This window comes from Macaca mulatta, chromosome 1 (assembly GCF_049350105.2).
Source record: "Macaca mulatta isolate MMU2019108-1 chromosome 1, T2T-MMU8v2.0, whole genome shotgun sequence".
Classification (NCBI taxonomy): Eukaryota; Metazoa; Chordata; class Mammalia; order Primates; family Cercopithecidae; genus Macaca; species Macaca mulatta.
In genome coordinates, this window is record NC_133406.1 from 54,221,392 (window position 1) to 54,235,102 (window position 13,711).

Here is a 13,711-nt window from a genome sequence, read left to right on the forward strand (position 1 = left end):
AAAACAGATGAACCATCAATGATAAAATGATTGATTGCTATGATCTCAATGTTAGTGTCCCCATGAAATTCATATATTGGAACATAATACCGGATGTGACAGTATTCAGAAGTGGAACCCCGGGGAAGCGATTAAGTCACTCACAGAAGTACTGCTAATATATAACCAAGTACAGAAAGTGGATATATGATAGCTGTTAACTTGAATCAGACTTTAAAAACAAAGTGTCAGTAATTTGAAAAGTCACATTTCAATTTTATTTATAAGAGTTGGTCAAAAGAAAAGAACTCTGTGTGTTTTATATAAAATATTGATGTCTGAATTCTTAGTAGTGACTGAAAAACAATAATTATCAAGTAATACACTTTTCTCTGCATTTTATATATTCTCCTATATATATTCAAAGTCTGTTTTTTATATCATTACCTGTTTAAGTTTCTAATTTTCTATTGTGGATTTTTTCATAATATAGTCGATACTGATAAGAAACACAGGATTGTCTAAACTCTTCCTAAAGTAAATGCTTAAATCATTTTCGCAGACATTGTATATGCAGAGTTGATGCCACTATCTGATTAAAGAGTAAAAATAATGTGTCATTCATTTTAACGGCACTCAAAAATTTAAAATTGTCTTTACTAACCTGAACTTAAAATTTAGAATAAATATTTTATAAGAAATGGCTGCTTTTCAAAACAATATATAATTTATTATGGGGGATAAAATTAGTAATTTGTAAAATGTTTAATATTTCAATTCAAAACCTATTCTCACAACTGAATTTGATTATGTAAAGCAATATATTTTGCAGTTTATATCTAAAATTACACATATTCCAAATGCTGTTGAAATATTTCTCTATTTTTATAAATACCTCTTAAACTGTTAATTGGATTGACTTGTACTGTGTTAAAATCCTTTAACGTTTTAACAACTACAATGCATTAGTTGACTTCCTTTAATTACTTCTAAAGGCCACCTATAAAATACAACAGGTATACATGAAATTATTGGATTTGAAACAAGTGACCTGATTTTTGAAAACTAGAATGGTCTTAATTAAATAAATGACTTTCTCTTCTATGGCTACAACTGAGGATTTTCCATTAACAGTAATTGGAATTGTGACAATTTATTCACATTAAGTGCATTGTGTTCCAAAGTTTAAAATTACTAAATCATGATGAAACAGGAGAAGGCTTGTATAAGTGTCTGATGACTTTTAAAACCTGTAACTTATCAGTCTTTAACTGCAAGAGAATACCCTAAATCTTTATTGCTTTGTGAATCGTAGAAATATTAAAACAGAAAACAGGTTTGGAGCAGTGGCTCACACCTATAATCCCAGCACTTTGGGAGGCCAAGGCAGGAAGATGGTTTGGTGCCAGGAGTTGAATATTGAATGTTGAATGCCTTGAGCCATCTCTAATATGTGACTTCAACTACTTTATTTTCAAGCAAATGCCGAATATCCTTTCTGCAAATGGTGCAGAATCTTCTTGACAGTCTTAAAATGGAAATTCTATAAGGACATCATCATAACATAAACAATACTGTCAATATTCTGGGGTGAATTAACCTCTTATCATATCTGTGACCTCCTCTAGACTGAGCACTATTTCATATTCCTTTCCATAGTTGTCCCAAAACCTAACTTAATGGGGCTCTGAGATGTAGCAAACATTCAAATATCAGCTGAATGAATACATGGCCATTAAAGACATATCATACAAACCACTTGAATTAGATTTTTGTTTTTTACTCAGGATGTCAAACAAATAAGTGTGCATCATATATACAAAAGACATCCCTACACATAAGCAATATTCTCATTTAACAACTCTCAAATTTATTTTGTGGCCTCACAGAAGTAGTGTTATCCATGTGCTAAGTTCTCTGCACTGCTGTGTCTAACCCTATTCCCATATGTCCTACTCAGAAAATGATATCAGAGTGCAAATGAGAGAGAAGCAATTATCTAAGGATAGCATTAAGATAATACAAACACATATATATTCATTACATATATTATAACATATTATTCATCACATATATTTGTAATATATGATGCATTACATAACAATATACAATTTTTAGCATATCATATGCGATATTTTATAATACATATATTACAAAAACAATGCAGATCTGTTATATATACACTATATACATTACATGTACATTATGCCAGTGTATGTGTATGTGTTTATACCTACACAAAAGGTGGCACAATATAAATTTAGGTGACCTACTTATCCAAAGTTGGTTCACAGAAAATCTATGGTACGGAATACATACTTCCTACATCCTAATAGGCCCATCAATATTATGTCTTAACACCCATTTGAGTATCTATGATATGCTTCATTCATTTTCATATGCCAGTCAACTATGACCTAAGATGGAGTTTGAAATTCCTACAGCGAGGAACAAGGTAGAAGTGTTTATATTCCTACATTTGGAACACAATTCCCCCATCATTACAAGGATGTGTCTCTCTAGATCCAGAAGACAGCTATCTTGATTCAGATTCTGCCAGAAGGTAAGCTTGAGATAGGATTGCAGCAGAAGCAGTTTATTTGGGAATTGATCACAAATAAAATACCAGTAGGGGAGAAGAGAGACAGAAGCCAATAAAGCTTTCAGTATTAAGCCAGTTATCACTGCGGGCAAATGGAGCTCAGTCCCTTTGGACACCGTGTAGGATATGCTTCAGAATTATCCAAGCTGAGGAGCAAGGAAGCAAAAGTATTGATTCAGAAATAGTCTATTTACTCAGTGACACTCTAGCTTTTTCTCCAAGCAGGACTTATGTGCACCTGAGGTTGGTAGTGGGGAGAAAACTTCATGCAGGAGGTGTTCAGTGAAAGTTGCTTTGAGAATATGGGCAGAGCACTAAATGTATCTGTTGTTGGAAATGACCTACCTACTCCTACATGAAAGACGGCTTCCTCCTAAACTCTATAGAGATTAAGTCCAAGAAGATAACTGAGTAGAATAAGACTGCTATTCAGGTGTAATTGCAAAGAGGAATTTGTCACCGTAGTATAGACAAGGAAGATGACTTCACCTACCACATATTGGCTTAGGATTTTGAAAAGGAAAAAAAAAAAGGATTGCAAACAGCAAATCAGAAGTGAACAAGGGAACTAACATTTAATGAGCACCTAAACAATGCTAGGTGCTGTAAATTATTCTTATAAATTCAAATAAATTAAATGAAAAGAACTTAAGAATTTCTTGAGGGATTTGAATAACAATGAGCTGAACTGAAGAGTCATCTTTACACTGGTAAGATATAATATCCAAGACAAGTATTTAATTTACCAAAATTTCAGTTTCTTTGTGCCTAACATAATTACCTGCTATTCAGAGTTTGAGGATTAACTAAGAGAGAACATATCACACAGTTAAAAGAACCTGGGAGAACTTAGTTCCAACTAAATGTTAGTTCTGTACCTCTCCATCCTTCCTCTTGTCACAGTTTTATAAGATAAATAGTATAATTCCCATTATAAAAAATAAGATTGCTGAATCTCATAATGGCTGAATGACTTTCCCAAGGCCACTCAGCTAGTGAAGGAAACAGCCAAGGACTGAAGTCTGGGTTTCTCTGATTCCAAGTATCTTGCCTTCAAAGATTAACAACAAATGGAACCAAAATCAAAAAATAGTTTTCCATGAAGCCACAAAATTAGCCAAGTCCTTAAAAATGGTTGAATGATTGTCTTAAATGTTTAATAACGCATTTTAGTGGCAAATGTGGCCTGCTTTTTAAGTTAAAGTTGGGGTAGCATGACCTTTTAATATAACATAACATTTTAACCATTCTGCAAAACTTTTTTAATATAGCAGTGATCCATTTAGGCAGTGTTCAACTAACCAAAATTCTTAATTACTAAAATATTTCTGCAGCATCCTTAAAAAAATGAGGGCAACCACATGAAAATTAACATATTGGATATGATATTTAAAACAAGCAAGCAACAATACCATCACTATAACCAAAGTATGTGCTTTATGTGTTTAATCTATCTCACACTTTCTCCAAAGAGGATTTCTATTCTATATAATGATCCTGAGGTCTGGAACTAAGTGTACATTCAGTCACTAGGAACACCATGCTACACTTAAAAAGCCATTTAACCAGGCTAATACAGTTTATCTAAATGTCAATTTGTATTACAAATTCACTTAAAAATTATTTTCTTTATCTTCAGTTTACTCAAACACTTTACAAGAATACTGAGAAATTGGTATTACTTCTTTACATTTTTAGCCAATAAGTGTGCTTTTGCCTAAAAGAGATTGAATCAAAATATCCTCTACAAAACATCCATCTCCCTTCAAATTACTAATATGAGACCAAACAAGATGCCCATAATTGATGCTCAAGATAAAATCCTGGGTGTGTAGAGACAGGAGTTGGTATGGGGAGCTGAAAAGGTGGAGAAAAGAAACAGAGTGTATTGGTCAGTGGTGAATGAGAAGCAGATTTTGGATTGGACCAATAATGGGTCTTTTATATAATTAAAATAGAACATCAATACTAAACTAAACTTCAATGAAACATTTCAATTGAGTTAAGAACCTAGTTAGTATACATGTATTATTTTAAAACAAAGAAATGTGGCTTGTGATATATGGGATGACTATTCCATCAAATACTAAATTCGCTGAAATACAAAATGTGCTTGAGACAGAAATAGACAGAGGAATTTCAGAAGTTTGTGCAAAGCAGTAGTGCTATAAATAAAACACATGAACAATATTTTGCTAGCAATAAATATTCTAGTTTTGAAACTTACTTGTAATTTTGAGACATATATGCTGTTTCAGTTTAAAAAATATACTAGTTATGAAAAGGTTGTATCATGTTATACAAACACCATTATTCATAATGGTCAGAGTTACCTGTTCAAAGTGAGTATATTCTATTAAAAGGGTTGTCATTTTCACTAACTACCTGTTACATATTTAAACCAATTGTCTACCCAAAACTCCAAATGTTTAAACAGCATAAAATTTCCAGTGGCAAGTAGACACCTACTCAAGACAACACAGACAAGGAGTAGGTAAATAAACTCAGGAGATTTTGTTTCTAATGTGCGTTTTCAAACAACTTGCATGCAATTTTGAGTTTGATTAACCACACCTAAGGAAAAAACGCAAATTTTTTGGAACTGATATTGCATACCATTTGGGTGTATTGTACCTCTGATACCAGCCTTATACACATCCTAGAAAAGCATAGATAGACAAAAGAATAAGCACCAAATGAATGCAATAAATATCTTGCAAGAATAAGAAAAGTGTAAAGGAAAGGAGTTCCTTATCTATAGCAACAGTTCTATAGAGTCAAAATGGAGAGACAAATCAGAATCTCTTTTACTCCCTCCCCCAGCCTTAGTCTCCCTCTCTGGCTCCGTTTTCCTTTTCTCCCTCCTTTCCCCACTTCGGCCCTCCCATTTCCGTCTCTTTTTCAGCAATATTTACAGAACAATCCTCCACCACACCACTCACCTGTCATCGTTTTGCCATCCTTGGTCCCCTAGCAGCAAATCTCGAAACCTGTACCTGGGAGGCAGAGGGGGCACTTCGCTCTCCAAATCAACCATCCTTCCTCAAAGAGTGGGAAACATCAAACAACAAATGGAGGAGAGGAGGGAGAAAGAAAGAAAATATTGCGGAGTAGAGGGAGAGGACTAACAAGACGCTGTGGCCGAGAGAGGGATGGGAGAAGGGGAAGGGGACAGGGAGGGGGAGGGGGTCGGCTTGGAGCCGGAAGCTAAGGCTTGAAAGGGGGCTGGCTCCTCTTTCCTGAGGGTGTAATGGGGATGATGCAAACCCAACCCAGGAGCAAAAGTCTGGCTCTGACAAGAATCAACGCTGCCAAGGAACCGCCCCCAGGCTCGGCACCGCCTCTGGTCCCCAGGACCAGGGGGAGGCGAGTATAAAAAGTTACTTCGCCGAAAAAGACGCGCGGTGCCTAGAAAGAGGGGAGAGGGGTGGGAGTGAGCGCCGCTTGATGGTGAAGCACTTTCCTTAAAGGCAGGTGGCAGATCCTCCCAGAGGGCAGCCGCCCGGCCGCTGTTCTCTCGAGCGGGCTTGCACCCGGCACAGCCCCGAGCTGGCGGGAGTCGGGGGCGGTGGGTTTCGGCCCCAGACGCGTCCAACCCCGCTCTCCCCGCAATCTCCCTGCGGAGCCGGAGCTGGAGGCCCAGCCAATGAGACTCCCCCTCATTAGCATAGCACAGTGACGGCACGGGGGTGCCTTGGGGACAACCAATGGGGGCGAGCTAATTAGCGGATTGCGGGGCTCCAGACCCTTCTCTGGAAGGAGGGGGGCCAGGGTGCTTGGAGTGTTCCAATATGCCACCAGCTCCCTCGCTTTGATTGCCTTCAGTCCAGGTGGGCGGGATGAAAAAATTGCACGTTTCTGGAAAGGGAATCCCCACTCTCAGCCCCAGGAAAATCCCATTTTTTTCTCACATTCTGAAAGAAGGGAGGTGTTTCCCTGAACTCGGGGAAAAATGAAGGGCCACCTTAGGCCGCTGAAGAGAAGCATTTGGATGACAGGGAAAGCACATCGAAACGCACCGAGGATTTTACAGTAGTGAGTTGCTATTACTGCTGTTGCTGCTACTAGCAGCGTTGTGGGCTTCCAGGTGGCCTGGCCTCAGCCTTCGGTCCGCTTCTACTAGCGGTTCACGCGGAGGAAGAAGTGAGCCCGATTCACCAGGGTCTTTTTTTTTTTTTTTTTTTTCCAGTAAGAACCACTGCTTATACGAACCCTGCTACACAAGCTCTGGTTCTATTTGCGCTCACCGTTCCTTCCTTCAAAAACTGATTGCATCAGAGTATATACAGACCGAATACTGACCACCTGACAGCCTGGGCGGGAGGATACCCATATGGCTTCTCCTGCCCTTACTTAAGAACCTCTCTGTGTGAAGGAACAAGTTTGTTCCTTGATAAATGGATAAAATGTGAGAGACAATAATCAAAGAACATATAGAGGGATTTGGAAATACCTGTGAGATATACACACTTCTTCGAGGTGGGGGTCAAGGAAGACATTGAAAATGAACCAAGCCTATATTCGTTCGCAGCCTACTTTAGGGAAAGAAGAAACGTGAAGCAAGCAGAGAGAATAGTATGAGTAGAGTCTTAGTGATTTTTTTAGAATATATGGCTTATCCAGAAAATAGTGATTAATGTGGCATGATTAATGCTCCGTAGAGGTCATGTAGCAGGGGGTTTATTTAAGAAGCTAGAAATGAAGGAAGAAATCACTAAAACTTGTAACATCAAATGAAATATGATAACTACTGAAACCTGAAAAATAGCAGTTGAAATAAAAGTCATACCCTTTGTCTCTATCTTCAAAATCCTACTCATTCTTCCAGACCCATCTCAAATGACATATCCTCCATTAGACTTCTTGGTTTTTCCAGCTGCTTATGATGCCTTCTTCCTTTGAACCCCTTTGTTTGAACACTTCATAACTCATGTGGGTATTTTGCCTGGAGTGCTTACTATAACCTGACCTGCTATCTGTGCATTTTTCTTACATCTCTTCCCCTCTCCCTGTGGCTTAGCTTCCTCTAGCACAGGACCTTCAAAATAGCCACATTTCAACAAATAGGTGTGGAGTTGTATTAAAACCTATTAAACCTAGGAAATTAAGCATGGTTTTTTTCCATCCATACTTGTGCTCCTGTGGTATGTGTTTGTTTATGAAATCATAATTTAGCATGAACTTTTGTAATTACTTTGCTAAATAAGAAAGTAATATTACTACATTATTAGTTTATACAGATAGAGAGAGAGGGAGAGAGAGAGAGATCTGGTTTACATTTTAGATCTTATCATCTCCTATTAAAATTGTTCTATTAATTGTATTTTTAATGTTCCAGGTTAATATTTATATTACTATAGTCTAACTGTATTATTTGGATAACAGAAAATCTGAAATATTTACATATCATTAACAGACTAAAAATCAAGACAATAAGAAAAGAAAAAAATAGCAATCAGCTGTTAGTCCCGGGATGCTGGAGGTTAGAGGATAAAGCAACATTTTACTTAAAAGAAAGCTATGTGCCTCTATTTTACTGTTTGTGAAAATATTAGTCATTTGGCTTCCAAATACTCAGATAACGGTTTAGGAGAGAACAAATAGTACATTAAAATAAATAAATAAATAAATAAATAAATAAATCAGAAAAAATCTACTCAGCTAATAGTGTGTGCCATTAAGCATACAAACGATACAAAGTAATGTACTCAGCTCAACCAATTAGAAACTACTGCATTGACAATACTTTGATTCTCTGGTGTGTCTTGAAGTTGTCCAAGTGAATTTTTTTACTATTAACTTAAGAAAATTAGAATAATAATGTAATATAGGGAATGCTATTGATATGGTTTGGCTCTGTGTCCCCACCCAAATCACACCTTGAATTACACTCCTATAACTCTCACGTGTTGCAGAAGGGACCCAGTGGGAGATAATCTGAATCATGGCAGTAGTATACCCCATACTGTTCTCATCATAGTGAATGAGTCTCGTGAGATCTGATGGTTTTATCAAGGGTTTCCGCTTTTGCATCCTCCTTATTTTCTCTTATAACCGCCATGTAAGAAGGGCCTTTAGCCTCTCGTCATGATTCTGAGGCCTCCTCAACCATGTAGAACAACTGTAAGTCCAGTTAAACCTCTTTTTCTTCCCAGTCTCAGGCACGTCTGTATCAGCAGTGTGAAAATAGACTAATACAGTAAATTGGTACCAGTAGAGTGGGCATTACCGAAACGATACCCAAAAACACGGAAGCGACTTTGGAACTGGGTATCAGTCAGAGACTGGAACACTTTGGAGGGCTTAGAAAGAGACAGGAATATGTGGAAAAGTTTGGAAGCTCCTAGAGACTTGTTAAATGACTTTGACAAAATTGTCGATAGTGATATGAACAATAAAGCCCAGATTGAGGTGGTCTCAGATGGAGATGAGGAACTTGTTGGGAACTGGAGTAAAGGTGACTCTTGTTATGTTTTAGCAAATGGACTGGCAGCATTTTGCCCCTGCCCTAGAGATTTGCGGAACTTTGAATTTGAGAGAGATGATTTTAGGGTATCTGGCAGAATAAATTTCTAAGTAGCAAAGCATTTGAAAGGTGACTTGGGTGCTGTTAAAGGCATTCAATTTTAAAAGGGAAACAGAGCATAAAAGTTCAGAAAATTTGCAGCCTGACGATGCAGTAGAAAAACAAAACCCATTTTTTGAGGAGAAATTCAAGCTGGCTGCAGAAATTTGCATAAGTAACAAGGAGTCAAATGTTAATTCCCAAGACAAAGGGAAAAATGCCTCCAGGACATATCACCAGTCTCCATAGCAGCCCGGCCCATCACAGTCCTGGAAGCCTAGAAGGGAAAAATGGTTTCATGGGCCGGGCCCAGGGTCCCCATGCTGTGTGTAGCCTAGGGACTTGGTGCCCTGCTGCTCCAGCCGTTGCCAAAAGGGGCCTAGGTACAGCTCAGCCGATGGTTTTAAGCCCCAAACCTTGGCAGCTTCCACATGGTATTGAGCCTGTAGGTGCACAGAGATCAAGAATTGAGTTTTGGGAACCTCCACCTAGATTTCGGAAGATGTGTGGACACGCCTGGATGCTCTGCAAAAGTTTGCTGCAAGGGTGGGGCCCTCATGGAGAATCTCTGCTAGGGCAGTATGAAAGGGAAATGTAGGGTCAGAGTCCCTGCACAGAGTCCCTGTTGGAGCACTACCTAGTGGAGCTGTGAGAAGAGGGCCACTGTCTTCCAGACCCCAGAGTGGCCGATCAACCAAGAGCTCGCACTGTGTACCTGGAAAAGACAGAGATACTCAACACCAGCCCATGAAAGTAGCCAAGAGGGGAGCTATACCCTGCAAAGTCACAGTGGCAGAGCTGCCCAAAACTATGGGAACCTATGTCTTACATCAGTGTGACCTGCATGTAAGACACGGAGTCAAAGGAGATCATTTTGAAGTTTTACAGTTTAACTATCCTGCTGGATTTCAGACTTGCTGTAACCCTTTTGTTTTGGCCAATTTCTCCCATTTGGAATGGCTGTATTTACCCAATACATGTACCCCATTGTATCTGGGAAGTAACTAGCTTGCTTTTGATTTTACAGGCTCATAGGTGGAAGGGACTTGCCTTGTCTCAGATGAGACCTTGGACTGTGGACTTTTGGGTTAATGCTGAAACGAGTTAAGACATTGGGGGACAATTGGGAAAGCATGATTGGTTTTGAAATGTGAGGACATAAGATTTGGAGGGTCCAGGAGTGGAATGATATGGTTTGGCTCTGTGTCCCCACCCAAATCTCATCTTGAATTGTACTCCCACAATTCCCACGTGTTGTGAGAGGGACTTAGTAAGAGATAATTTAAATCATGGGAGCAGTTTCCCCCATACAGTTCTCATGGTAGCAAATAAGTCTCACAAGATCTGACGGTATTATCAGGGGTTTCCCCTTTTGCACCCTCCTCATTTTCTCTTGCCACTGCCACATAAGTGCCTTTCACCTCTCGTCATGATTCTGAGACCTCCCCAGCCATGTGGAATGTAAGTCCAATTAAACTTCTTTTTTTTCCCCAATCTCAGATATGTCTTTATCAACAGCATGAAAACAGACTACTACAGCTATTCTGGCATTTTTAAATATATAGCAATATTTGGTCATTGAAACACATTTATAATTGGAAGATCATTTTGCTCCTTGTATTTTTTTTTCAGTCTTCTGTAGGTGGACTTCTTCTTTTTTGTCATTAATTTTGACTTCTTGTTCTCCCATCTGTCTTTCTACTTTTTTGTTTTTTACTTGTCATGTCATGTCATTTCCTGCTATTAAAAGTGGTTTTCCTCTTTCACTCTTTTTACCTTTGTTTCCTTTTTTCACTGTGCTCTTTTAATTGCCTACCTCATAGAGTCTTTTCCTTTCTCTATGTTTAAATGTTTTTATTCTATTATGACATGATATTTGATTTTTGGAAACAATTTTAAACTTTGTTCTGAACATTGCAATTTTGTATCTTACTCACTAATGTTCTTAAATCTTCTAATCAACATCTAGTGTTAAGTTGGAGCAATAGAGGAAATTTCCCCACATTAACAAAAAAGAACTTTCCAAAATTTCCTGAATGATTATGCCAATGAGGTAGAGTAAGTATAAAAAAAAAAATTAAGATTAAAGAGAATGGCTTCCTGGCTTTAGAAATTTTATTCTTTTTATTTTCTAGAAAACACATGTGATACCTTCTCATTTCTCCTTCTTTTTTAATAAAAAAGTTTGTTTTGAAAATCTCTGGTTTCCAATACACTGATTGATTATACTGATGTTTTAACATAAAAAGAAAATCATTCCCAAGGGTAAAGAATGATTTAATTAACAATTTTAACACCCTGTTGATAATTAAGTTGTGGTGAACTCATAAATGTGTAATGAATACAGTTGCATTCATGGAATATGATGGGGATTTTTACCCAAAACTCAAAATATGTGCCCATCACATTTGTCATTTTTATGATAAAATTCCTAAAGTTGTCAATGATTAAGTCTACATAGCCCTGTAACTACTATTTGAAAATAAAATTTAAAAAGATAAAAAAAACTTACTATATATTAGGCTACCCACTTATAGATACTTCATCTCTGAGGCAGAAGACCTGAAAATCTACATCCCTTCAAATAACGTCATTAAGCTATATAATATCTCTATGAAGGTGGTTGTCTGTTCTACTATGGGTTTCTTTTTGTTGGTTTATTTGATGTGTTTTTGTTTTTGTTTTACCGATTCTGTTTTATACCAATCTACTATTTTTTATCAATAAAAATGTGTTCAATGGTTACTATGAATTGAACTTTTTGTAGTCTAATGAGTGAGGGTAAGTAGCTGCTGAGAGACAGAGAATCCAGCAGTTAAACTAGAATGTAATAAGCCTCAATAGTGATTAGTACATGCTGCTGTGCTGCTAATGAGCACATAAAGACACACGATTCCAGTTTTGGAAAATCAGGGAAGGCTTTCTGTAGAGGCTGACATCTATATTGAAGAATAAAAAATTGGGTGAGTAAGGTGGAGGCAATAGTAGCATCAAGTAAAGTATACAGGCACAAATGACAGCAATGAGAAAGCATGGTGGATCTAGCAAATGCAAGAGCTTCATAGACTTTGAGCTGGGACATGGGTTTGCGTGAGGAGGAGCCAAAGAGGGAGGGTGAAAAAATGGCAAGATCGGCACCTTCATTTATTAAGGACCATATCTGAAGAGCCTTGTATACTATACCAACAAGGTTGGGTTTATTTTGAAAACAATGATGAATCTTTTAAGGATTTTAAGCAGGTAAGTTGCAAAGCCCAATTCATGCTTTGGAAAGATCACTGGGGTAGCAGTGTAGATAACAGATTGGTGGGGAGGACAAGAATGGAAGAAAGGAGACCATTTATGAGCTATGCAGTATTTTAGTACAGATATGTCAATTGTCTGAAATGAGGCAGTGGTGACAATGGACATGAAAGCAAACAACAGATTTATAACAAATTAAAATGACAGAATTGATGGGATAGTAATGGAGAGATTGTAAAATTTAATGGAGAGTGAAGAATCAATGACAATTCCTAGGCTTCTCGGATTAGTAAGTAGGTGGAGGGTATTACTGTTGGATGAAAGGGGAATACAGAAGTAGATTTGAGTGAGAAAATGATTTTGCTTTGCACGATTTGCAAAAGCTCAAATGGAGAATTCTAGAAGGTTTGAATATATGGGTCTGAATATTAAGAGGAAACACTTTTCCAGAGATACAAAACTGGAAAGGATCAACATGTAGGTGGCTGTTGAAATTGAGGAAGGATAAATGCACCTGGTTCTTATACTATGAAAGAAGAGGAGGGTACAGACTGAGCCCAAAGACCACTAGGGAGAAGGATGAATGGAGAGGTGGGAGCAAAACCGACGGGAATTCAGCTTCTCCCACCAGAGCAGAGAGACACGTGTTTCTCTATTTTCTTGATTAGTTTTATTCTGTGACCCTTGATTCAAGCTAAAATAGATTCTATCTACAGAAATAAAAATGTAACAAAACCTGTCCTATATTCTAAGCATGTCCAGCTACATGAGCAGAATCATTTTTATTTCAGCAACACTGAAAAGAGGAAGGAGTAGAGATAAAATAAAAAAGGCAGAATATCACATTTAATTCACAAATTTTACCCTGTTAGCACAGATAAATAATACAAAGAAAAGTCATTTAGAGATTTATGTATGAAGATATTCCAATACATAATATAATTTATCCAACACTTCTAGTATTTTTTTTGTCAGCCATTCTAAAAATACAAATTGTGGCCAAGATTAAACGTGTATGCAAACCTTATGATGAAAACCTGTCAGGAGCCCGTTAATGTTTTACTGCGTTCACAGTAATATCCTCTGATCTTCCTGGTGTTTCTTTCCCTCTTCTCATGTATCTCTCTAAAGATACATGCTATTCAACACTACTCTTAATGATAACACATAACACCTTCATTTATCTGTTTTTAAATCTCCTTCACATTGACTGAATTTTGTGGGGAGAGAGAACATAGAACCAAAGAGGGAATTATTTAGTGGCAAATGTGATTCGATAACATTGAAGTATGTTCTCCTACAACAATCAAGAAATCACATCC

General features: G+C 37.5%; 1 protein-coding gene across 4 annotated transcripts in view; it reads right to left on the reverse strand.

The window, feature by feature from the left end:
- KCNT2 (potassium sodium-activated channel subfamily T member 2) overlaps positions 1-5,875 on the reverse strand; it is a 399,597-nt gene extending 393,722 nt beyond the window's left edge. For all 4 annotated transcript variants that reach the window (XM_015120935.3, XM_015120925.3, XM_015120914.3 and 1 more), the window contains exon 1: positions 5,524-5,875. In XM_015120935.3, coding sequence (XP_014976421.1) covers positions 5,524-5,618 — 95 coding nt within the window. In that variant the 5' untranslated portion in view covers positions 5,619-5,875. The remainder of the gene's footprint in view (positions 1-5,523) is intronic.
- Between the last annotated feature and the right edge of the window lie 7,836 nt (positions 5,876-13,711).